This window comes from Aulonocara stuartgranti (genome assembly GCF_965226115.1).
Source record: "Aulonocara stuartgranti genome assembly, chromosome: 7".
Classification (NCBI taxonomy): domain Eukaryota; kingdom Metazoa; phylum Chordata; class Actinopteri; order Cichliformes; family Cichlidae; genus Aulonocara; species Aulonocara stuartgranti.
Genome location: NC_138945.1, coordinates 8,320,933 through 8,345,028, shown reverse-complemented (window position 1 = coordinate 8,345,028; position 24,096 = coordinate 8,320,933). Strand labels below are relative to the sequence as shown.

At 40.9% G+C, this 24,096-nt stretch overlaps 2 protein-coding genes across 2 annotated transcripts in view; one reads left to right on the top strand and one right to left on the bottom strand.

Moving 5' to 3' along the window:
• Nucleotides 1-710: 710 nt before the first annotated feature.
• LOC309710158 (protein SET-like) lies at nucleotides 711-6,306 on the bottom strand. The gene is made up of 8 exons (XM_082539406.1): nucleotides 6,070-6,306; nucleotides 4,256-4,313; nucleotides 4,022-4,164; nucleotides 3,746-3,849; nucleotides 3,552-3,665; nucleotides 3,204-3,374; nucleotides 2,262-2,396; nucleotides 711-838 (listed from the first exon to the last, which is right to left on the bottom strand). Exons 1-8 carry the CDS (start codon nucleotides 6,137-6,139, stop codon nucleotides 818-820), a joined length of 816 nt encoding a protein of 271 aa, XP_082395532.1. The 5' UTR covers nucleotides 6,140-6,306; the 3' UTR covers nucleotides 711-817.
• A 4,369-nt stretch (nucleotides 6,307-10,675) lies between these two features.
• The window catches only part of pkn3 (protein kinase N3), a 32,144-nt gene continuing 18,723 nt past the window's right edge, over nucleotides 10,676-24,096 (top strand). Inside the window, exons 1-8 of the mRNA XM_082539117.1 lie at nucleotides 10,676-10,972; nucleotides 13,897-14,173; nucleotides 15,422-15,591; nucleotides 16,300-16,423; nucleotides 17,486-17,637; nucleotides 18,425-18,644; nucleotides 18,826-18,984; nucleotides 20,364-20,473. Of these exons, the coding sequence (XP_082395243.1) occupies nucleotides 10,952-10,972; nucleotides 13,897-14,173; nucleotides 15,422-15,591; nucleotides 16,300-16,423; nucleotides 17,486-17,637; nucleotides 18,425-18,644; nucleotides 18,826-18,984; nucleotides 20,364-20,473 (1,233 nt within the window). The 5' untranslated portion in view covers nucleotides 10,676-10,951. The remainder of the gene's footprint in view (nucleotides 10,973-13,896; nucleotides 14,174-15,421; nucleotides 15,592-16,299; nucleotides 16,424-17,485; nucleotides 17,638-18,424; nucleotides 18,645-18,825; nucleotides 18,985-20,363; nucleotides 20,474-24,096) is intronic.

Here is a 24,096-nt window from a genome sequence, read left to right as displayed (position 1 = left end):
AGTCCAGAGTTGGTGTCAAAGTCCCCCTGCCCAACCATACCCTCCCCCATTAAACTGTGTACAATTAACTGGCCTACCAAGATACATGGATATCCCAAAACATTTACAACAGTTCAAAGGAACAAGCTGGTGCTTTTAATCAGTTCATTAATACAATAAGTCACAAAGGAAAATGCAGCTTCTAATAAGCCTCATTACCCCCACCACTGAATATATAATAATAAACACATACACATATGTATACACACACACATATATGTATATATATATACATACGTGTGTATTGATATATGTGTGTATGTTATATGTACGTGTGTGCACGCATATTATATATATAATATGCGTGCACACGTATGCGCTAAGGATGCTATGATTAAGTTATCACTGCACCATAGCTTATTTTTATTGAACTCACAACTTCAACAGAAACTGTTTTTATTGTACATACAAATTGTTATTGTATGGAGTTTAAATCTACATAGAATGACGTGCAGAATGCTACAAATTTTTTTTTAATTCTTTAGCATGTCTTTGGGAGATGTAGAGAAATAATGACAGGTGAAAAATCCAGAGAGCCACTGACACCTGCACCTCCACCCCTCTGCAGACCCGCTGTGTATGGAGCTGGTCCTCAGACAATATCTGCAGGCTGTGGCTGCAGAGGAAGAGGACGGACAGGGTGACAACACACAGACCCCCCCCCCACCCCCCCACCCCCCCACCCCAAAAAACAAAAAAAAAAAAAAAGAAATTTGCTCCCATTGAGTTGAAGAGAGACCACGGAGCGAGGATGGAGAAAAGGTGTTGACTGAAACCTTTAATCATCTTCGCCGTCATCCTGGAAGACGAAGAAGAACAAAAGTATTACAACACAATCATTCAAAGATGTCACCACAGCAGTTTTATTAGCACTCACGTGTGCTAATTACAAGCAGCTTCCAACTACAGCAGCAGCTTTTACATCAACTTGCTACAGGTCTGATAATTTAATTAACTCCGCAAACACGGAAGACAAGGAATGTCACATAAACCACCTGATCCTATACTACGACAACAAATACAATACTACAGTAATGCCACCAGAATACTGGAATAATACAATAACAACAATACAATAATATGGTAGCAACACTAGAACAGTACCAGGTAAAGCCACAATAGTATCACTGTAATCCTGTAATAAGACCAATATAATAGTACCAATATAATTACTAGTTTAAAATAGCCTGAAATACACAATGTCTCTATATCATAAGACTTACTGGTCTACAATAACTACACTACGATGTGACAACTCATGTTATACTAACTAATACTATTAATAATGCATGTGTCAGTTGTTGCCATGTTTATACTGCAATAATACCACCATAACAGTACAATATCACTGTAATACTAAATTTCTACCAATGTAATAATATAATACTAATGTAACTCTGTAATACTGCATTACCAACACTGTAAATGTGCAGTTATATCACTCAGCCGATTGGGATATAAGAACTATAATACTACAGCCATGACACCGCAATTATAGCATTAAGTTAGTATTTTAACAGTAATATCATGCTAAAACACTAAAGCTCCGAGAAAGCAATGATACCACAGCAATGCTACAATAGCACTGTAACGATGCAACTTTGTTAACTATAAAATTACTGACTGTGCTGGTTTTGTTTAGTTTTATTTTTGTAATTTTAGATACACTTTACAGATGAATGAGCCACCAAAGGCCATTTATTCAGAAATACTGATAATACCATGAAACTGCCAGATTATTAAATGACACCACTACATCAATTTTCAGCAATACAAAAAAACTGAAATTACAATCTGATGAATGGCCCAGCGCTGCCTTTAGAATTACTAACATGCTAACTCAATTTATTGAGCAGAGTTGTTCCAAACAGTCAGGCTAAAATTACAATAAATCATAGATACTACTAACAAAATGCTCAGTTTTATCTGTTTTAAATGACCTCTGAGAATCAGTGTGTCATCAGATTGGGGTTTGTTTGTGTATTTATTAATATGTCTCTCTTCTTTGTTTAGCGACTGAACAACAGCAGCACGTTTGATAAGTTTGACCTTGATAAGCTGTTGTTAGAATTTATTTACTTTCTACACCAGGATCCTTTTCTATGTAGCTGACGGCCTGTATCTGTGCAGGGGCGGATCTAGCAAAGGGGGGGGGGCAACAAAGACATACTTTGCAACTTCATAAAAACAGTCCTAAGGACCCACTGAACCCCTTTCCTCACCTCTCCATCTTCCCCATCGCCGTCCTCATCTTCATCTTCACCCTCTTCTTCCTCCCCTTCATCAATATCTTCCAGTCCCTCTTCTTCTTCATCATCATCATCGCCATCGCCTTCCTCATCCTCCATGTCTGGGACCTTGGGAACATAAGAGAAAGGTTGAACAGATTGTTACTTTAGCCAAAGATTCACTTTGGTTACTACTTCTGTTTACTAAATATTTCTGGATACAATTCCAAAACTAAAGCATCTATCAGTTCCCTTAACTTGCCACCAACAACCACACTCAGACAAAAAAGCACCTCCTGTTTTTACTGGCTCACTCACTCAGCCAGAGTTAAACGGGTCAAAATGAGATCTGGATCTGCCAGCGAAAGCAGCTGTGTTACTTGGGTCTAGACTCAGTGAGAAACAAAACAAAACAAAAAAAAACCCTCCAGTCTCCTGGAACTAAATCTGAATTACATCGGCATTGTGAAAAGGAGCTTATTCCACTCTTTGAAATTGATGATGACTTTGTTCATTGTGCTGAAGGCGAAACTACGAGTACGATGCAGATGAGTGGAGGCTGTTCATTGATGGTCCAAAACTCAAAAACTGTCCTACTACACCACTCAGACTGGAAGCCAAGACTTTGTCGAGTGTTGTCAAGTTCTTTCCACAAAGTCGAGTTTTTAAACCGTTATAACATCTCCCTCTGGTGTCAGTATGTCTGAGCTTCTGTGCATGATTCTCATTAAAATGGCGGTAAAAAACGATATGGTCATAAACTTGCATCTTCAACCCAGCTGCGACAGCTGAGATGCAATGCGCCAAGTTAGAAAACTCGAGAGGTATACAATTGGCCGAGGCGACACAGGATGTGACGTGAAAATCGTCACCAGACACCGACACAAGGGACACGGCGAGCATAAAAATAGCGTGTGTAGAAGAAACCAATCTTACCAGGTAGTACTGCAGTGGGTTTGGCCAAATGTCATCCTTGATCACTTCTCCCAGTTCATCAGCCCCTGCATCCGAGTGGTCAGTAAACCAGGTGAAGAAGCTCTCTGGCTCCTCATGCTGCCTTTTCTTCCCAGCTTTGTTTGGCGTCTGACCCGTACGTTTTGTCAGGTCCTGATGAGCCAAAAGATGACATTTTTTTGACGAACATAATCAAAGGGCAACTTGGGGAAAATCATTGTAACCGTATTGTACAGTAGTACATATAAACAGAACTGAATTTATAAAGGAAAAAAAATCCAAAGCACATAAAAGTCTAACGGGGAAAAAAAGAGAAAAACAAAAACCAACCTTTCCAGCTTTCCATTTGATTTCAGATGATTTGGAAACCGGGTCGCCGCTCTCGTTTACATTAAACTCTTTGGAGAGGGCTTTGTTCTCGAAGTACGGATTCTCGTCAAAATACTTCAGGAAAGAAAACATTCCAATCAGAATATGGCATGCCAGTTACAATCTATGAATATTACATGAACCTGACAACTCACAAAATCTATTCTATATCCAGACTTTATGTCCTCAAACTCCGTGACCTCCACCCTTGACAAGTAATGAAGTGCTTCCTCGTCCTCCTCTCCCAGAAGAGCTGAAACTAGAGATCAGGTTATGCTGTTAGATCCCATTTCTTTATGTGAACATTTAAAATCACTTAATAATAATTTACCATAACTGATTAACTTTTAGTTCCCGATGGTGACTCTTACGCTCTTGACAGTTCAGAGTCACCATAAACACAGCAGCAACAATCATTTTCATTTAATTACCTTGTGGATGGTTGACGAATGTTGTGACCCAGAAGTTGGGGATTTTGGCTATGATTTCTGATCGCTTCTGAAAGAATGGCTGGCGTAATTTATTGTACTTCTGCTCTACTTTTAAAATTTCTTCACTAGCCTGTTCATTCAGTCTGATGGAGAGAGAAAGACAAAAATGTGATCAATAAAACAGTTTTCTGCAAATTTTCCCCCCCAGTACTGATACAGAAGATTCAAACTCACCTGTCAATTTCATTCTGTACTTCATCAATGTGCTCAATTGCTTCCTGCTGCTCTTTTTCTGAAAGAACAAAGAAATGTTTGTTTTTTTTAAATTAAGGATTTTGGAGTTTTAAAAAAGTTCAAAATAACACCATTCAGCCTATTCGTTAAAGAGTATTTGTGAAATTAACATGACATGCAGACAAAAATAACAATGCACACAATAGACATGTTACACCATAAATGAGAATTATATATTGATATTTTCACTGGACTGTGCACACCGCAGCATTTGATTTCATTTTGGTTTCATAAACTTAGAAATAGCAAAATTGTACAAGGTTAGTCTCGAATCCTTTTGGCCTAAAGAATTTAGGTAACATTCAGAAAAACTGCCATGAATAAAAATAAGAATATCTCAATATATGACATGACAGAAAATAATATTGATATGCTTTTATTCATCTTCATCAACCCGGGACGTACAACTATGACTTTTTTCTTTTTAAATAATAACTTGGCTGACAGCCAGCACACTTTTTCTTAGAAGCAAAGAGACCGTCATTATAAAAAAATATTTTAGAACACTTCAAATTATTTTTGAACTTCAGGAAACAGCACGTACAATGGGTAAGTACCAACTGAACGGAAGGTAACTGGGAGCATGTCTGCATTCCTAATATTTACAAATAGAGCCTGGTAGTCTGCCGTGTTAAATCAACTATATGCTGATAAAATGCCATTTACTTTTAGACAAATATAGTTAGACAAGTAGATGTTTTTTGTTGTTTGTTTTTGCTTCCCTCGTACAAACCGGATGATACACAGAAACAAAAGAAACAGACTTGTGAAGTTTCAACTTTGGCCAAACTGCAACTTTGATCGGTTCAGAACTTCAATTCATAGAGACATGAACCAGCTTAACACCTCATATCAGTATATAAATAAAATGCATTGTATATAATTATTTCGAAAAAGTGAATCAAGAAACCAGGCTTTATACAGCCTGAACATGATCAGCGTATTTAAACATTTTAAAAGTGCTATGTTGACTGGATGTTGAAGAGACTGATGATGGTCCATGGCAGACAGACCCTGTGCCTCCTGCAGTTTAGGCGCTTCCTGTTACTGCTAAAGGCGGCCTGGTTTGAATGCGAGGCTTAGCGACGTCTCCGCTGTCTGCTCCCCTCTGATAACAACACACCACCCGGTCCACCAAGGATCCCTCCGCGTGTTCCACACATATACTGTCCAAATCCCCCATTTCCAATCCTGTTTAAATGACCAAGTACAGAAGCGCCGGTTTACCATATACACAGACACGATCTCAATAGACGGGCTCCCGTGAACGTTACCCCGCAGCAGCTAACCTTTCCGTTATCGCTGCTCGGCCTCTCTGGGAAAGACTTCTGCACTTGCTAACAATGAGGCCATTTAAGAAGCTACAGCAACAAACGCGTGTACGGAAATGTGCAGGGGCGTGCAGTTCCATCACTACTTCTCCAAGGGCAAACTTCTCAAACCGAGAACAATAACCACACATCCCGCTAAACGCAAAGTAGACACTGGCCTCCAACACGCTCATCAACTAACGCTGGCAGCTAATTTAGGCTAACAGCTAGCACCCGCTCACGCTGCCTAGCATGCTACGTTACTGAAAAGCGCTCCACAGCAACATCCTACCCTGACGTGTATCTGCAGGAAAATATTAATTTAGCTTTTCATCCGCAATCACGCGGACCAAACCACACACCACACTGAGCTGAGAATAACAAAATCACGATAAACAAATGAAAATGGCGTTGTACAGGATAAGCGCCATTCCTTAACGTTACCAGAGGTCTCGTCCGCTCCGTCGTGATTTGAATTCTCCTTCCTACTGACTTTTGCCGATGAGGCCGACATGGTTATCGTTTGTTGTGACTCTTTCGACCAGACGTATATCCAAGGCGGTTCAAAACTCTTCTCCACAGGACAAAAGTTACTTCCACCTTGGACAGAGTGCGTGTCTCGCAGTACACGATAAGGAGGAGGACTGAGCGCAGCTTTGCACGCTCGTTTCTCTCTGCGACTTACCGTAGCTAAACATATCTGTGGTGCTCTACTGCCTCCGACTGGTTGGAGTCCGACACTACAACTTAAAGCGACAGCTTGTACAAAGAAGTTAAGCCTCCACTACCCAGTAAACCACCTTTTCTTTTAGTACGAAATTTCACGGCTACTTCATAACACACACACACACACACACACACACACACACACACACACACACACACACACACACATATATATATATATATATATATATATATATATATATATATATATATATATATATATATATATATAACATAAATAAACATAAGGTGATGGGGGTGTCAGTCAGGATGAAACATAAATAAACAACAACAACAACAAACCGCACACCGAGATCAATTCTACAAATTCTCTCTAGGCTCCTTTTGTCCATGTGTTTCTTTTATCTGTTTATTTATTCATTTATATTTTTGTTATTACATTATGTGTAGTATAGTATGACAGACAGGAACAAAAAAGGGAAGGGTCAACAGCCACACCAGAATCAGAATCAGAATCAGAAAGGGTTTTATTGCCAAATGTTGAGCGGGTTTCCAACATTAGGAAATTGCTGCGGTGCTTCAGTGCAAACATACTGTTATAAATTAAGCTTAAATAGACATGAAAATAAAAATGAGAATAAGAATTAAAAGTGCTAAGTAGATAGATAGATATATACATGATATATACATGAGTGCAGGTGGTGATCAGTGCCAAACATGGAATGATGCAGTGAACACAGCGTAGGGTCATGTGTTAGTGGTGGGAACAGTCATACAGTTATTGTTCATGTGTCCAACAGCAGAGGGGAAGAAACTGTTCTTATGGCGAGAAGTTCTGGTGCGAATGGACCGGAGCCTCCTGCCTGAGGGGAGCAGGTCAAACAGACTGTGTCCAGGGTGAGAAGGGTCAGCTGTGATCCGAGCTGCACACCCCAGTGTCCTGGAGGTGTACAGGTCCTGCAGAGATGGGAGTCTGCAGCCAATCACCTTCTCAGCAGAGCGCACAACATGCTGCAGTCTCTGTTTGTCCCTGATAGTGGCTCCAGCGTACCACACGGTGATGGAGGAGGTGAGGATGGACTCGATGATTGCGGTGTAGAATTGCATCATCGTCCGTGTTGGCAGGTTGAATTTCTTCAGCTGCCTCAGGAAGTACATCCTCTGCTGGGCTTTCTTAATGACGGAGGTGATGGTGGGGTCCCACTTCAGGTCCTGGGAGATGGTGGTACCCAGGAAGCGGAATGAGTCCACAGAGGTGATGGGGGTGTCAGTCAGGATGATGGGGGGGAGTGGAGCTGTGTGCTTCCTGAAGTCCACAATAATCTCCACTGTCTTCTGGGCATTCAGCACCAGGTTGTTGTGGCTGCACCAGGACACCAAACGTTCAACCTCCCTCCTGTAGGCAGACTCATCCCCGTCCGAGATGAGTCCAATAATGGTGGTGTCATCTGCAAACTTGATTAGCTTGACAGACTGGTGGGTGGAGGTGCAGCAGTTGGTGTACAGGGAGAAGAGCAGAGGAGAAAGAACACAGCCCTGAGGGGAGCCGGTGCTGATGGTCCGGGAGTCCGAGACATTCTTTCCCAGCCTCACATGCTGCTTCCTGTCCGTCAGGAAGTCAGTGATCCACCGGCAGATGGGATCAGGCACATTCATCTGGGAAAGCTTGCCTTGGAGATGGTCTGGAAGGATGGTGTTGAAGGCAGAGCTGAAGTCCACAAACAGGATCCTGGCGTAGGTTCCTGGGGAGTCCAGATGCTGCAGGATGAAGTGTAGGGCCATGTTGATGGCGTCATCTACAGACCTGTTGGCTCTGTATGCAAACTGCAGGGGGTCCAGGAGGGGGGCCGTGAGGGTCTTGAGATAGGAGAGAACCAGGCGCTCAAAAGACTTCATGACCACAGATGTCAGAGCCATGGGTCTGTAGTCATTTAGTCCAGTGATCCTAGGTTTCTTGGGCACAGGGATTATGGTAGAGGACTTGAAGCAGGCAGGCACATGACATGCCTGCAGTGAGGAGTTGAAAATGCCTGGGGCCAGCTCGTTTGCACAGTGTCTGAGGGTGGCAGGAGACACACCGTCTGGAGCTTTCCGAGCATTCAGACTCTTAAACTGCTTCCTCACATCTGCTTCATGAATATGAAGAGTTGTGGTGGGAGGAGGTGGTGTGAAATCCTCTTTTGTGTGGGGTGAGGAGGGGGGTGTTGTAGGTGAAGTGTTTGAAGGTGGTGATGGCTCTGTGGAGGGGGGAGAGGTGGGGGAATGAGTGTCCAAAGTGTCTCTATTGTTGGGGCCGTTGGAGGTGTGAAGGCTGCCTGATGGCTCGTCAAAACGGCAGTAAAAGTCGTTGAGGGTGTTGGCCAAGAGCAAGTCATCAGTGCGCCCTGGAACCAACAAGAGGGTAGCAGCATCCAGCGGGGAGCAGTAGAGAGGGGAAACCCCTCCCTCCATGACCATATACCACAGGGGCCAAGGCTCAGCAAGCCTTCAGACCCAGGCCCAGCCATTCTCACACACACACACACACACACACACACACACACACACACACACACACACACACACACACACACGCTGATTATGCATGATAGTTTATTTTTCCATAAAAATAAAATAAAAAATAACAATAAACTTCAAATAGTTTATTTTAGGCAGAATCATCATTTTAATGGCGGCAACTCTTCCCAAGAGTGATACAGGTAAAATTCTTCAACGTGTGAGATTATCATCTCCTGTTTTTAGCATAGGAATATGATTTAACCATAGGTCTGAGAGCATGATGGAGAAATTGATACATCCATATCAAATTTTACCTGTCTGTAGTGGAGTGGTAGTTATGTTTGGAACTCTTTTGATATCTACATTTTGTTGGATTGCTGGTGCTAGTGGCTTGATAAAATTAACAAAAAGTGAAGGAGAAAGCTGGCAGCTCTGTCTGGTGCCCCTCTGTAGGTTGAAACTATGTACCAATTAATTAAGTCTTGTTCTTTAGGTAATGATGTATTAAATATCCAGCTTCTGATTAGGGGTATGATTCTTTTCTGTGTGAGAAATAGACACCAGTGCATGATCATTGATAGTGACAGGATGAATCTGAGTGTCTGCGTTATCCCTCATAATGGAGCTTCTAACTAAAAAGTGAGATTGTGAGTGGTGTACTGATGAAAAGGTGTAGTCCCCGAGAGTGGGGTGATGTGAACGGCAAACATTGCAAAGACCAAAATCACACATGTATTGTTTGAGAATGTTTGTAGACTGCCAGTTCAAGTTATGAAAGGGTTAATCAACATTTGGCCCATATATACTAGTGATACACAGATCCATATTTTCAATATATAAATAAAGTATTATAAATATACCTTTTGGATCTGTAATAGCTTTGTGAATTTTATGTATTTTTTGTTACGTAATATGGCTACGCCTCTTTGTTTCCAGTTGTTTCTCTGCCATTTAAGTTTAGCTTGGTCTGCGAGTCCTGCTTTTGGGTCCCACCCTTGCCTGCCACACAGAGAACCCTGACAGTGTGTTTACAGATGTTTTGTTCATACAGTATGAATCTCATGTAGAAAGGGAATGTCTGCCTGTAAGTCATTTAACTAGTTAGTAATTTTAAGCCACTTTTCCCTGGAACTAAGTCCACGTACATCCCATGCGACAAACATCAGTGTGGTGATGTTTAAACTAACTGGTGGTGTGGTACATGTTTATTAAAGGTGTGTGTTTGTCGATCTATCTTGTATGGTTGTATGTTTCTGTGCTGTATATTGGTGTTTGTATGGCTGTGTGTTGCTGTGTGTGTATGGCTGTGTATTTGATTAATCTGTATGTTTATGTGGCAAATTGGAGCACTGAGGACAGAGCATACATAATTCTGAGCGCAGAAAGAGAAGGGAAAATAAAAAAAATAGTTTTATAAATTAAATATTTCTAAAAGAAATTAAATACTTTTAAAACTATCTGCAGATGAGTTATATTGCTCTTTTTTCATTCTTTCAGTTATTTGTAAATTGAAGTGTGGCACCTTAGGGTTGAGCAAACTGCAGCATTCATACACTGTAGGTAGAAAACCACCTGAATAAAGCTCAGCTATTACAGTGGTGTTAAATAAATTAAATGCATAAAACAAAATAATTTAAATACATTTGTTAATTTGCTTGAATCTACAGAGAAGTCGCTGTCTCATTGTTTTGTATAATGAAATCTAAAATTCAACAAATGTGGAGTTAATTATGCTATTTCCATTACACCTGTATACATACCTACCTGTAAACTGGGTTTTGCAAGCCTACCTCAGCTGGCGACTGAATAATTAAATGTGATTGGTTCTTGCAGTGTCACTGTCATTACTGACCGCCAACCAATCCGGCCGCCGTCCCGTGACGTCAGGTTCTCCAGGAGTCTCCGTTTAACTCGATTCAAACTTCTACTCAGATTTGTTTCTGTGATGTGCGGCACGGAGAAGTGGCAGGCCAGTCTGTGAGCATATCCAGCAGGCGCTGAAGTTCACATGCCGATGTGAAATTAATTAGAATAGACGTGTCAGTCCTACCTGAGCCATTTCATCTACTTTCTGACCCGAAGAAGAGTGTTGGCGGCCAGAAACGGACAAACGGTGTCCACGACAGACCTGACAGCCATCATGTCAGGTTTACCGCTAAAGGTAACGCTGAGTAACGCTTTTTTCATTCTTCACGCTTAGTTCAGTGATCACGGAGGCAAGAGTGCCAGAGTTAAAGGTAGTTAATACTACTTGTAGCCGACGGTAATTGCTTCAGTGCTTAACAGGTTCACTGGATTTTCCTGTTTGTCTTGTTTGCTTCTCCTCGATAAGTTAGCTAATACCTCAGGCTGGGTAGTTATCACACAAATGCTTCAACATAACCAGCAAAAAACGAGCCGGTTTCACACAGAAAAAGACCACAGCACCAGAGCTGTCTGAACTTCTTCGAGCTTGTTGTTGTGGCTACCTCATAGTTTCCCAGGCTTCAGCTTGGATTTTCTTTCTTTCTTTCTTTAAATTGCGTCCACTGACACTTATTTTAACAGCATTAAACGATTTAGCCATTTGTTAGCCTAGTTATTATAAAATCCTTTATTGAACGTTACTTTATCTTTAAAGCCCAACACCATCGCCTAGGACTTTTGAAAAGTTCTTTTAGTTTTGATTGACATAAGGTGTGGTGTGTCTGTTCACGAGCAAAAAGCCATAGAGCTGAATAGCCTGGTAGTGCCTAACACAAAGGACACATCCTCAGCTTTTTTTTTCTTTTTCTTTTTTGCGACTTGCTACAGCTGAAAGAATGAGTAATGATCAAGTAGTTATTATCGGATTATAATTACGCCGGGTGTTGTTTGGGAATTTGTTTCATATTTTAACTTTTCTGGGCTTTGTTATCACTGGCTATGATATAGCCAGAGACACTGTAAGGATTCTGAATTGAAGTCTATCTAACAAAAAAGAAACAGAACTTCCTAGAAAAACACAAGCTTTTTATTCCATTGTGACCATTTAAATTACATTTCCATTTATAAAAGTGTCCAGAACATTTTTTCAGAAGGCCATGCTGACATAGAGGGCCATTCACTGAACCCTGGAACTACATACTTGTGTAATCAACTTAAAATGCTGTGTCAGTTTTTCAGTTTAAATCTTTCCAGTTGTCCTGATCACAATTTGTTTGATCAGTAGCATCACAGAGGCTAATGATCAAACAAATTGCATTATTTTACATATCTTTACTTGTATGTCTAACTCAGACGTCCCTACCAATGCAGGACAGATGTGCATCACTCCATACAGAAAATATTGGGGTAGTGTGTACTATTTATGAACAAACACATTGTTGTATACATGGATAGCTGTAGAAAAAAATGTATAATTTGAGACAGTCTCTTTGTAGGATCATGAGAGCCTGCTGGAATATTCATACCAGAGTAATGAGTAAAGCAGCATAGTGTACAGGTGTCAGACAGACGCTGTAAAGTAGTTTATGATAGAAATAGAAATGTTTTTGTTTGTTTGTCTCTTTGTTGAATTATAAATTAAATAGCAGTACAGATTAATGACAACCCATTCCCTCCAGATTGTTTCACATAATACATACAGGCTTTCATTGGTTTACTGGGAGTGCTGTTCGGCCTGTTAGGACATTATGTGCTTGGATGGACCATGTGCTTGGTGTCAAAAACTGCAAGTTCTCTAGTGGTGAATTAAGGCTGGGTCCAAAAGGCAGCAGATTCCTGTAAACTCCATGTTAACGGTTTAATCCAAACAATGTTGGCCTCTGGACATTTCCCCCCTTAGTATGAGGGTAATTAAAAAAATGTATTATTTATTTTTATATTATTAACTCCTGTTTTTATATGTGAGGAAGTTGGTTAAAAAAATCCTTTGTACAATTGGCACAAATTCCTTAAGTCAGGAATTACATTGGAAATTTATTCAGATTCCCATTGTGGTGACCCCTTGTGAATAAGGAATAAGCGAAATGTAGCTCTCATCCACCTGGATACTGTTGAGGCTTAAAGTTGTTGTGTGCCCTCGCTAATTAGCAGGTGTGCTCACACAGTCAGTTTTGGCTGATAGCATTTACTTTGCTAGATTTCATCTCTGCTAATTCGTTACTGAACTTGACCTTGGACAGTATTTGTGCTCCTTGTGCCCTATGAACCATTTATAATATTTGGCAAATAATATGGCCTAGTGTCCAGTACAGATGATTCTGCATTAGTGTGGCTGACTGAAACTGTCATTTCACTAACATGGCACTTATTTTAGATCAAATGTTTTGCCATTGTTTGAACAAAGCAATAGAAAGGAGTTCATGTTTTCATAGAGGTATAAACGTATCCTGAAACTCATAATAGGAGATTGGAATGGAAGATTTGTCTTTAGTGAGGCTCACTAATTTTTGCCCATAAGAGGGAGCCATTGTGTCATTCGCTGTTGTTGATGCAGTGTTGGTCCAGATTGATGCTTTTGGTTAGCAGCCTTATCAGTTTTTTTCTGTTTAGCCAGGTGATGATTTTCATTTCGCTTTGGCTGCGCCAATCAGGTTATTTTAAACTAATTTTATTGATTCAGATTAAATTACATTATATAGTTTAGTGTAATTGCATTTTCTAATTGTTCGGCTTTGTACTGCTGATGATTTTCCAAGTTCTTCTCAGTAGCATTGGCCTGTGTCGCTGTGCTTTTCTTTACTGCTAAAATTAGCTAACAGTCGGTAACAATACTGTAGTATTTAAAAAAAAAAAAAAGTTGTATGAAGTCTTTCTAATACCAAAATCTGAAGAAGAATGCCTCTTCCCTCTAAAAACAACATGGCAGCCCAACTTCTGTTTGAGTTGCATCTGAACATTCAAACACTTCATACCTACTGTCACACCTACTGCTTCCCCAAATCACTTGGTATGTACACATATTTCTGTTTAAAGGACGTAATCAAGAAAAACAACTGATTCCTAAGAAGGGAAAACCTAAAATAGGAGACATTGGCATGTTTACATCATACATTTAGGACTGAATATCCTTAATTAGCAGTCATGCCAATAAGAGACTGAAACTGTGTTATTGTCTTACAGAATGGGAATCTGAAGAATCTGGAAGAGTGGGATATTCTTGACCCAGAGTTTCAGCAGCGTTTGGAAGCTGCTCGATCAGTGCTCCGGCAGCAGATCCAGCGGGAGCTGAAGATCAAGGAGGCAGCCGAGAGGCTGCGACGGGCAGTCACCAACCGCAAGAGTGCAGCTGATGTGGAGGGCCAACTTAAGGCCTCAACCCGCAAGCTGGAGAAGCTGCACTGGGAACTGCAGGAACTCAACGCAAGGTCTATGGCCACACAGAAAGACAGTGCCATAGGTAACAAAATCTTTTTTCCCTTCATGTAGAAGGAGGAAAACCAGTAAGAGTACAAGTCCATTTGTTTCACAGGTTCTGTTGCATTTAACAAACAGAAGACAAGACCTTAAAAAAGGGGGGCTAGAACAAGGTCAGCAGAATTCCAATACAAACCCAGATCCAGTTTCTTAACATAGGTTTGACTGTTGCTGACTCGTGTTATGGATGTTAATTAGAGAGAACAAAAAGGGAGTCAAACTGTTAACATTGTCAGTATCTCATTTCTGTCGCTAGTTTTCACCCTTTTTGAGGTTACAAGAGCTGTTTTCCATTGAAGCCAGTATAAAAACGTTGGGGTTTTATAAGACCAGAATGGATAAAAGCTACCATCATCCTTGAGTCACACTCCAACATTTTCCTATATAAACTGATTCACATAAAACTTTTTATACAAATAATTAGGACTTTGGTTGAAACCACCACACTGTAAATGACTTGTGTTGGTATATTATGAAAACTATATTTTATATGTATGCACTTTGCCCTAAACCTCCAGGTTCATTGATTAAGGTTAATCTTTAATATACTGGATAAAAATAAATAAAGCAGCAGTGCAGTCCTGTTGTCAGATATTCACATAGTGACAGAAAACATGAGGTATAAATTGTTGGAGAGACGGAGGGAAAGAAATGCACGATTTTGTAACACTTCAGACAATCTATTGTTGTAGGACCTTGACCTTACAATAGAAAGTGCCTTGAAGCAGCTGTTGATGTGATTTTTGATGCTATATAAATAAAATTGAATTCAATAAAATTGCATCAGTGATTGCAGTAAAGGGCGCTGCAGCACACACAAGCTGTTACATGTGGATGTCAGCTGGGCTGCACTGCTACCCACAGAGAGCATAATGTTTAGAAACCTTTCCATCTGCCCCTGGGAGCTCCATGGGGACTGCAGATTGAAAATTTGATTCATTACCCTTCTTTTTATGTGAGAAGAATGGTTTCTTTACATAATGTCATAAACTAAGCAAAATCCCAACATGCTTAAATCAGAAAAATTCTAAGCAGTGTATATAGGCCCCCCAGACAGGACACGTCGGGGATGCTGTGTTTTATGCTGTATTTGTCTTAACCACCACTTTTCTAAGGCCACTATACTATACAGAGATAAATCACTTGATCTGAAGTTGGTATCCATCTAATATTTATCTTATTTGTATCCTAACCCTTTATACAGCCTGTATGTTTTGTTTTTTCCATGCAGGTCACTTAGAGGAAGAAGAAGACCTGTCAGGAGAGACATGTCAGTGGGAAGAGGTCACATCACCACTGGACAGTCGAGTCAGAACACTGAAAAAACAACTTACCATGGAGACCAAGGTCAAACAGGGTGCTGAGAACATGATCCAGACTTACACTAATGGCTCATTTAAGGTATTATACAACATGACCTAATTTATGCATAGCACAACACACAAAGCCTCACGAGTACCACTTTACACTCTCTCTGAGTGGCTCATGTGGTAAATTGCTGTTCCATGTAAAACTTTTACAGTAACTGAATACATTATTAAGAGGAGGATTAGACTTATAGCACTTTGCCAGATGCCTTTATGAATTAGAATTTCTCACTGTGCAGAATAGTTTGTATTTTTGTTAACAAGGTTCTGCCTTTCTTTATAACGACTCTTTATGAAGTCATTTAGAGATGTTAGTTCAAATTTAAAACTTTTATACATTTAAAGTTCGAAGTAAGGCATTCTTATGCAGACATTTTGACATATTAGAGAAGGGGAATGGACAGCCTGGGCGTAGACCAGGTTAATTATCAGTCTAATTATCAGGCTGTTGAAGGCAAAGAGGGAACTAATACTGGTAAGCACCGTGTGTAAATCCTTTTGGAATGACTTAGTTTCTTGTATAAACTGGGCAGAGAACATTATACCATCTGAGCTAAATCAAAATGACAGATCAAATCGTGTGCCTAACACATATCACAGTTCTAACCTTTCCTGAAAAAGTAAACTTCCCCTGTGTGTGTGTGTGTGTGTGTGTGTGTGTGTGTGTGTGTCCTTTAAGTTACTTTCTTTCTCTTGATCAGAAGTTCTGTGTTGGTTTGTAATTGTTTGTTTTATTTTCCAGGACAGAAAGATGCTCTCTGCAGCCCAGCAGATGTTGCGGGACAGTCGTACTAAAATAGAGCTGCTGCGCATGCAGATTGTTAAAGTCAGTCAAGCCAGAGATGGAGAGGAGGATGGCAAATATGGTAAATCTTATCACTCACACACGTACTGTTCTTGTATGGGCAGTGTTTTCACTGCAGATATCTTATACTGACGGTTTGTCTTCAGTATGTTTCAATAAACAAAATGAATGTGAAACATAATGGATCAAAAATGACTTGAGAAAATATCAAATTTATATTGAATGCAAATGAATTTGTATTCTGTTCTGTGTCTTATGGTCTTAAGTAGTTGGAGTGTGCTTAGATGTTATGGAAATGTCTGTGAAGGTTCTTAGTCCTCCAGGTCATCGTAGTCTAAGGAGCTTGGAAAGAAAAGCGTTTGGACTTCTTTAAGTTAGGTTAGAGTCCCAGACCCAGCCACACACTCAGACACAAACTGGTTCATCCCAAAGACAAAACTCCCAAACACAAAATTAACAACGTAGTGTATGCGGTGCAGTGTAGTGAGGAATGCTCAGACCTCTACATTGGAGAGACCAAACAGCCACTTCATAAACGCATCTCACAACATGGAAGAGCCACCTCAACAGGACAAGACTCAGCTGTTCATCTGCATCTAAAGGTCAAAGGTCATTATTTTGAGGATGCCACTGTTAAAATTTAGGACAGAGAAGACAGATGGTTTGAGATAAGTGAAAGAAGCCATCTATGTCAACTGTGAACGGCTCTCTTTGAACAGAGGGCGGTGCTTACGACATCAGCTGTCTGCCATCTATAATCCAGTTTTGAGATCCCAGTAGAGATCTCAGTAAATCACATGATAAGGTGGGGCTACATCTCACAATAGGTTCACCTGAAACCTTCGCTGATTGTGAACCACACCCATTTTCAGACCTTGGCTCAAGTGATTATGCAGAGGATCAATGGGGGGGTCCATGATCCTCTTGGGGACTCTCCATCAATTGCTCTTAGAGCTGAAGAAGCTTCTCGGATGAGAGGTGAAATGTCCTAAAACAACTTAAAGAAGTCCAGATGCTTTTCTTTCCAAGTTCCTTAGACATGTTAATAATTGATATTTTACTAATTTTAGTACAGTGGTGATTACTGGTGGTGGTGGTGACTGTTTTGTTCATCTGCACTAAGGTCATTCTATGGAGATGATCAGTCCTGTGGAGCTGCGAGTTGCTGAATTAATTCACCACATGAAGATTGAATCAGCTGTAGCAGAAGGAGCCAAAAATGTGGTGAAGCAACTGAGCGGGCATAAAGTCCAGGACCGCCGAATACTTGCAGAAGTGGGTACCAGCTGGAATGTCTTCACTTTCACCAACCTAACAGCTACAACAAGAACACGATGGCTATAAATAGTTAGAATGAACATTTTTGAACTACAGTTGAGTTCAAGGTGACCTTCACAATATATTCCACAATATGTAGAACTGCCCTGGGATGGCTGTGGCTCGAGTGGTAGAGCAGGTGATCTACCAATCACAGTCAATCCCTGACTCCTAGATACTGAAGCCTGAATTGCCTCTGATGCATTCATAAATGTGTATGTGTGTGAATGTTTGTTAAATGCACTTTGCTGTATGTGTGGTTTGAGTGCTCAAAGTGAGTTGAGAGGTGCTATAGAAAAACCATTCCATTCACTATTTGCCTTGATTTATTTGTGCAATATCTCTAAAATTAGAAGCATCCTTTGTCAGGGTGATACTGAAGCACACATATACATGTTTTTTTGTCATTTAAAACACTTATGGTCAGTTTCATGATAGATTAGATCAAAAAACTACTTTTGTTTAGTAGTTTGATTAGAAGTGAACCCAAACAATTGGGTATTACTGGTTTTTCAAATTGTGTTCATATTTACAGTCTATGTCTATGTACAGCTCATGTTTTTATGATATTTTTGCATAGTGAGCAGATTACAATACACATTTCCAAATTTCAGTGCGTAAATATAAATCTGATTACATGCATACATACAGATTGAGATATAATCTGAACTCCATATGTTTGCAATTAATTGCAACATAATTATTAATATTGTTGCATCAGAGATTGCATTTCTGTATCCTTCAGGCCCAGGCGCGAATGCAGGAGTCATCTCAAAAGGTGGATTTGTTGCGTCTCTCGTTGGAGAGACGTTTATGTGAGCTGGCTCATGATCATCCCACACATGCTACCATTAAAGAGGCTTTAATAGTAGGCACCTCACCTTCTTACGGCACTCCAAAGAAACACTCCCAGGCTCCAGCCTCTTCTTCATCTTCATCCTTCTTCAAACCAGCCAGTCTAACAGGTTGTTTAAGTCTGCTAGTCTCTTTTAAAGCAAAATTTTGATAGTCATTTTATTAAATAACCGTTCATAACAACATTTAAATTTAAAATGTATTTTTTTTTTTTACCTGAAGCAGCTTTCCATTGAATTTTCAGTAATGTTATCCCAAGTAAGAACTAATGACTGAAACACTTTTCCTTAGGTCGTTTGGAGGTATGTTTGATGGGTTGCCAGGACCTGTTGGAGTCAGTTCCAGGCCGTAGTTGTGTGACCAGTGTCTCAACCACCTCTGGGAGCATCTCGGATATGAAGTCTCTGAAGGTACGAACCGGACGCAGTGCCAAGGCTGAAGACATTTCCTGTAAGTCAACTTTTTTTTCTTTTTTTTTTTAGACCTTTTAATTTTCTTTGTGTCATAAAATGCAAAAATCCAGTAATGGACACTTAAACTAACAAGTAATTGGTTTCAGAAATGGTAAAACTGACAAGACGAACATTTTTGTATTTCAATACAAACCTGAAGTTGTAGTCGAGTATTAGCTACATTTCCATTAGATATTTTGTCCCAGTAACTGAAAGGTTCTTTCAGACTGTAGGTTATCTGGATCTAGATATCTGTCTCTCTGTGTTAGCCCTACGACAGGCTTGCAACCTCTCTAGGGTGTTTCTCGCCTGTCACCCCATTGTAACTGGGAGGGGCTGGATTAAGTGGAATGAATGGATGGACTGTACACAAAACAAACTACTCCTGTCCATTAGGTAGCTGTGCTGGCGGGCGTGATTAAGGATGCCATGCAGGTGCGTCAACCCTCCCTGCACGGCACCGCAGACCACGCCCGCCTAGTTAAAAACACGGGGACTCAGGGGTTGGAGTGTTGTGGTGTGACAAATATTGAATAAAATGGCTCAAACCTATGATCCCTGGACCCACCGTGTCTCATTCACACCACAGTAGCTATTATAGGAATTATTGTGACACAGTTCTGTACCAACTGTAAGTGTGTTATGCTACAGTTGGTGGTGATTTACTGCTTTTCAGAAGAAAAAAAGAGGTGAACAAAAGCAGCAACGCAGATTCAAAACACTTGAAGGATACACAAAAACAATCAGAATCAGAATACTTTATTGATCCCTAGGGGAAATTATGTTGGTTACAGTGCTCCAGTACAAACAGTAACAAAAACAGACAATACAAGTAAGAAATACAGACAGGCTCAAGGTTTTTTCCACCAAAATTGCAGGACTGAAAATAAGCAAAAGTATTTTACAAGCTCTGTAGACATGGCCAAATCTTTGCACCATTTTAATTTCAGTCAGCTTCCAGCCACTCAGAAATGTTTGGATCATGGCAGTCTTGTGGGTTCTGCTGCCTCTTTAACTCTGCAGACCCCACCCAAGAGTTACTGAAGTTTAGGAGCATTTCCGTGGGTAACATAATTCATACTAAAAGTAGTTTTAATCCTGGTCCTCATGACCATGATCTAAATTATTTACATTTCCTAGTTCCTCATGGAGACATTCTTCGGTGGTTTGTTAATCTTTGAAGACTTGATAATATGAGTCTATTTCTTACTGAGGTAGATGTTTCTCCATATACATTTTGAAAGATTTCTAAATTGCTTGTTTTCCTGTTTTTATGACATTAGGTCTAAGAAATGTAGTAAGCCCTGAATTTATGGTAACTTACAGGTTTTCGTTTTGATTAGTTTTCTGACTGCATCTGTTTTCTTTGTTTTTCAGCGGAGATAAGTGCAGTGCTGAAGGTTGACAACAGAGTAGTGGGGCGCACACAGTGGAGACAGCTGGGCAAAGAGGCCTGGGGCCAGAGCTTCAGCATTGAACTAGAACGGGTCAGTGGCTGCCATGTACTTGCTTTAAGGATTATTTCAAATCATCACTAATATATTATGACAGCGTTAAATTAGTTAGGTTTCAGACTACACGTGCATGCAAATAGGTTATTCTCTGTCAAGAACAACGCAGCTTTGAAGAAAGTGATTTGCACCTGCACCAAAATTCAGTTGATTGTGTCTTTGCCCATTCTCTATCTCTTCACCAATTTCAGGGGATTTGGCTTGGTAGTTTTCTTTGTTTTATGAAGAAAAAAAAAAAATCTTGTTCACAGACAGCATGGGATCTCAGCTTGGTGAAGGAAAGAAGAATCTTTTATCCTCAGATTCACAGCATGGGCTTATTCTTCTCCAACTCCACAGTTCACTTCTTTTCTTCTTAGCGACTGCTGGAGTAGCCTTCCATGTGTCGCTTTTTAATATTAACAATATTTATTCTCATCAAATTTCGTTTTAGCTCCCTTTAAACCAACTTTGTTCTGATTGACAGAGACTACATTACAAACTGGAATAACATGAAAAATAGTTTAAAAAGTAGTTGTTGCCCATTCTTTCTCTATAAAGAAAGTTTGAACCTTTTGTTTCCAGTGTTTCTGTATTTATTTTATTATAAAAGGTGAGTGTATCCAGAAAAGTAGAACTGCTTATTTATTTATATAAAGCCAATTTTTGTTTAGTGAATCAAGGCAAAAAATCCTGATAATTCAACTCACTGTATTTTTCTTGCAACTGTCATTCTGTAAACAAATTTGTCCTTGTGAAGAGTCAAATTTCAGACATAAAAATCATTTTAGAAGCAGAATGTGTGATGTGTAAAAGTACCTTTTTGTATAATGTTTAGGACAAGAATTCACACAGTTTTCCTTTGCGGTCAGAGATATTGTATAACCTCTTCATACTAGTAGTCAGAAGAAACGAAAAAGATTTTCTGTTACTTGCGTAAATACTTATTCCTCCCAGAGTCGGATTGTGAGGTCTTTTTTTTTTTTTCCCGAGGCACTGGCACATATAAAAATCGGATCCCGAACTGACTCAGACCTGAAATCATGCTGATTTTGTGTCTAACAAAACATGAGATAGTCAGCCGTGTCAGAGTCCTCTTGTAAATAATTCCCCTCGCCCCTGCGGGCGGTCTTTTGTTCCTTCAAGCTCTGTTCCTCTACCAGAGGCCTGAGAGTTTGAGGGTCCCTTGGGGTATCTTTCCTGTTCCTAGGACTGCGCTCTTGTGGACAGAGATCTTGGATTTTGTTCCTGGGATCTGTTGGAGCCACTCGCCTAGTTTGGGAGTCACCGCACCTAGTGCTCCGATTATCACTGGGACCACTGTTACCTTCACCTTCCACATTTTCTCAAGCTCTTCTCTGAGCCCTTGGTACTTCTCAAGCCTCTCGTGTTCCTTTTTCCTGATGTTGCTCGTTACATCTGTCACTACAGCCATCTTCCTCTACCATGTCCAGTTGGGTAGCCATCACTATTTTGTCCGTCTGCATCTGGAAATCCCACAGGATCTTAGCTTGGTCATTCTGGACCGGGGCGTCTCCCATTTTGACCTCGGGACTTTCAGGCTATACTCTGCACAGATGGCCACTTGGTTATGGCGGTCCATTTGTGCTGGATTGTCTCAGGGGTAACTTTACACAGCCTGCACCTGGGGTCTTGCCTGGTATAGACCCCAGCCTCTATGGATCTTGTGATTAGAGCTTGTTCTTGTGCTGCCATGATTAAGATAAGATAACCTTTAATAGTCCCACGTGTGGGAAATTTGTTTTGTTACAGCAGTGCACAGTGCAAAGTTACATAGAAAAAAATAAACACTAGAATAAGATATCAATAAGATACTGCACACAATAGAATAGAATAAAATACTATATACAATTGAATAAAAATAGAATACAAATGCTATATACAATTGAGTATAATACAACGATCCCAGAAAAGAGTATTGCACTTAGTGTTATTGCGCATGTGTGGATGCGTGTGTTTGATCAGTTGAAGTCTTTGTTGTGGAGTCTGACAGCAGTGGGGAGGAAAGACCTGTGAAATCTCTCCGTCCCACATCGTGGGTGCAGCAGCCTGCCACTGAAGGAGCTGCTCAGTGCTGTCAGAGTCTCCTGCATGGGGTGGGAGATGTTGTCCAACAGGGATGACAGCTTAGCCACCTTTCTCCTGTCACTCACCACCTCCACTGGGTCCAGAGGGCATCCTAGAACAGAGCTGGGCCTCCGGATCAGCCTGTTTAGTCTCTTCCTTTCCCCAGCAGAGATGCTGCCACTCCAGCAGACCACACCGTAAAAGATGGCTGAGGCCACCACAGTCATAGAAGGTCTTCAGGAGTGGGCCCTTCACTCCAAAAGACCTGAGTCTCCACAGCAGGTACAGCCTGCTCTGCCCTTTCCTGTTAGTGCCTCTGTGCTGTCGTTCAATTTAGTGTTGTCCAGCCACTGGTACGATTTCGGGATGTCAGCCACTTCCTGTATCTTCCGGTAGTATATACCATGCAGGGGCCTGCCCTTCCATGATGGTTCTTCCTCTTGCTCCTCTTTCTTGCATTTCTGCTGCCTGAGTAGTCAGTCGTGGCCATCTTTTTGCTGATGAACTTGTGGATGTTCGTTGTCTCATCCTGGGCTGTGGTGCTGACACTCACCAGTCCCCGGGCTCCTTCCTTTCGATTAGCATACAGTCTCAGGGTGCTGGACTTGGGGGGGAAACCCTCCATGCATGGTCAGGAGCTTCCTTGTCTTGATGTTAGTGCCTTCCGTCTCTTCCTTTGGGCAGCTTATTATCTCAGCAGGGGTACCTGATCACAGGCAGGGCGTAGGTGTTGGTAGCATGGATCTTATTCTTACTGTTCACCTGACTTCTCAGCACTTGCCTGACCCTCTGTGTTTTTGTTGCAGCTTTTCTAGCAGCCTCTTCATGGTTCGCATTTGCTTGTGGTATTACCAGGTACTTGTAGTTGTTCTCAATGTTGGCAATGTTGCCTTCTGATAGTTTGATCCCTTCAGTTCTGACTACCTTCCAGTTCTTTGTCACCATCCGACTACACTTCTCCAATCTGAACGACATGTCCTTGCTGGAGATGCTGAAGGTGTGGATCAGTGAATCGATGTCTCATTTACTCTTGGCATACAGCTTGATGTCATCCATTTAGGGTAGGTGGCTGACAATTGCTCCATTCTGTAGTTGGTACCCGTATGTAATCTTGTCAATGATCTCACTGAGGGGTCTCAGGCTTGTGCAAAACACCACTGGGGACAGAACATCTTCTTGGTAGCTCCCCACACTTGATGGTGACCTGTTTTATGGGCTTCAAGTTGGCCTCTAGTGTCATACGCAACATTCCCATTGAGTTCCTGATGAAGGCTCTTGGGGTCCTGTTGATCTTGTACTGTTCAAGGCATTCGAGGTGTGGGTCATTGAGTCATAGGCCTTCTTGTAATCAATCCAGGCAGTGCACAGGTTGGTCATTCTAGTCTTTCAGTCTCAGGCGACTACTCTGTCCTCCCTTAGCTGGTCTTTTGCCCCTCTGGTATTCTTGCCAATTCCTTTCTGTGCCCCACTCGAGTATTGCGCCATGTGCCCGTTCAGCTTAGCTGTTTTGATGCCTGACAGCAGCTTCCATG

What these genes read in the sequence shown, in the direction of transcription:
- LOC309710158 (XM_082539406.1), bottom strand. Translation starts at nt 6,139, where the DNA reads ATGTCGGCCTCATCGGCAAAAGTCAGTAGGAAGGAGAATTCAAATCAC. An exon ending in GTACAGAATGAAATTGACAG is followed by an intron (nt 4,165 to 4,255) that starts GTGAGTTTGAAT and finishes TCTCTCCATCAG; the next exon opens with ACTGAATGAACAGGCTAGTG. An exon ending in TCAAATGGAAAGCTGGAAAG is followed by an intron (nt 3,375 to 3,551) that starts GTTGGTTTTTGT and finishes TTGGCTCATCAG; the next exon opens with GACCTGACAAAACGTACGGG.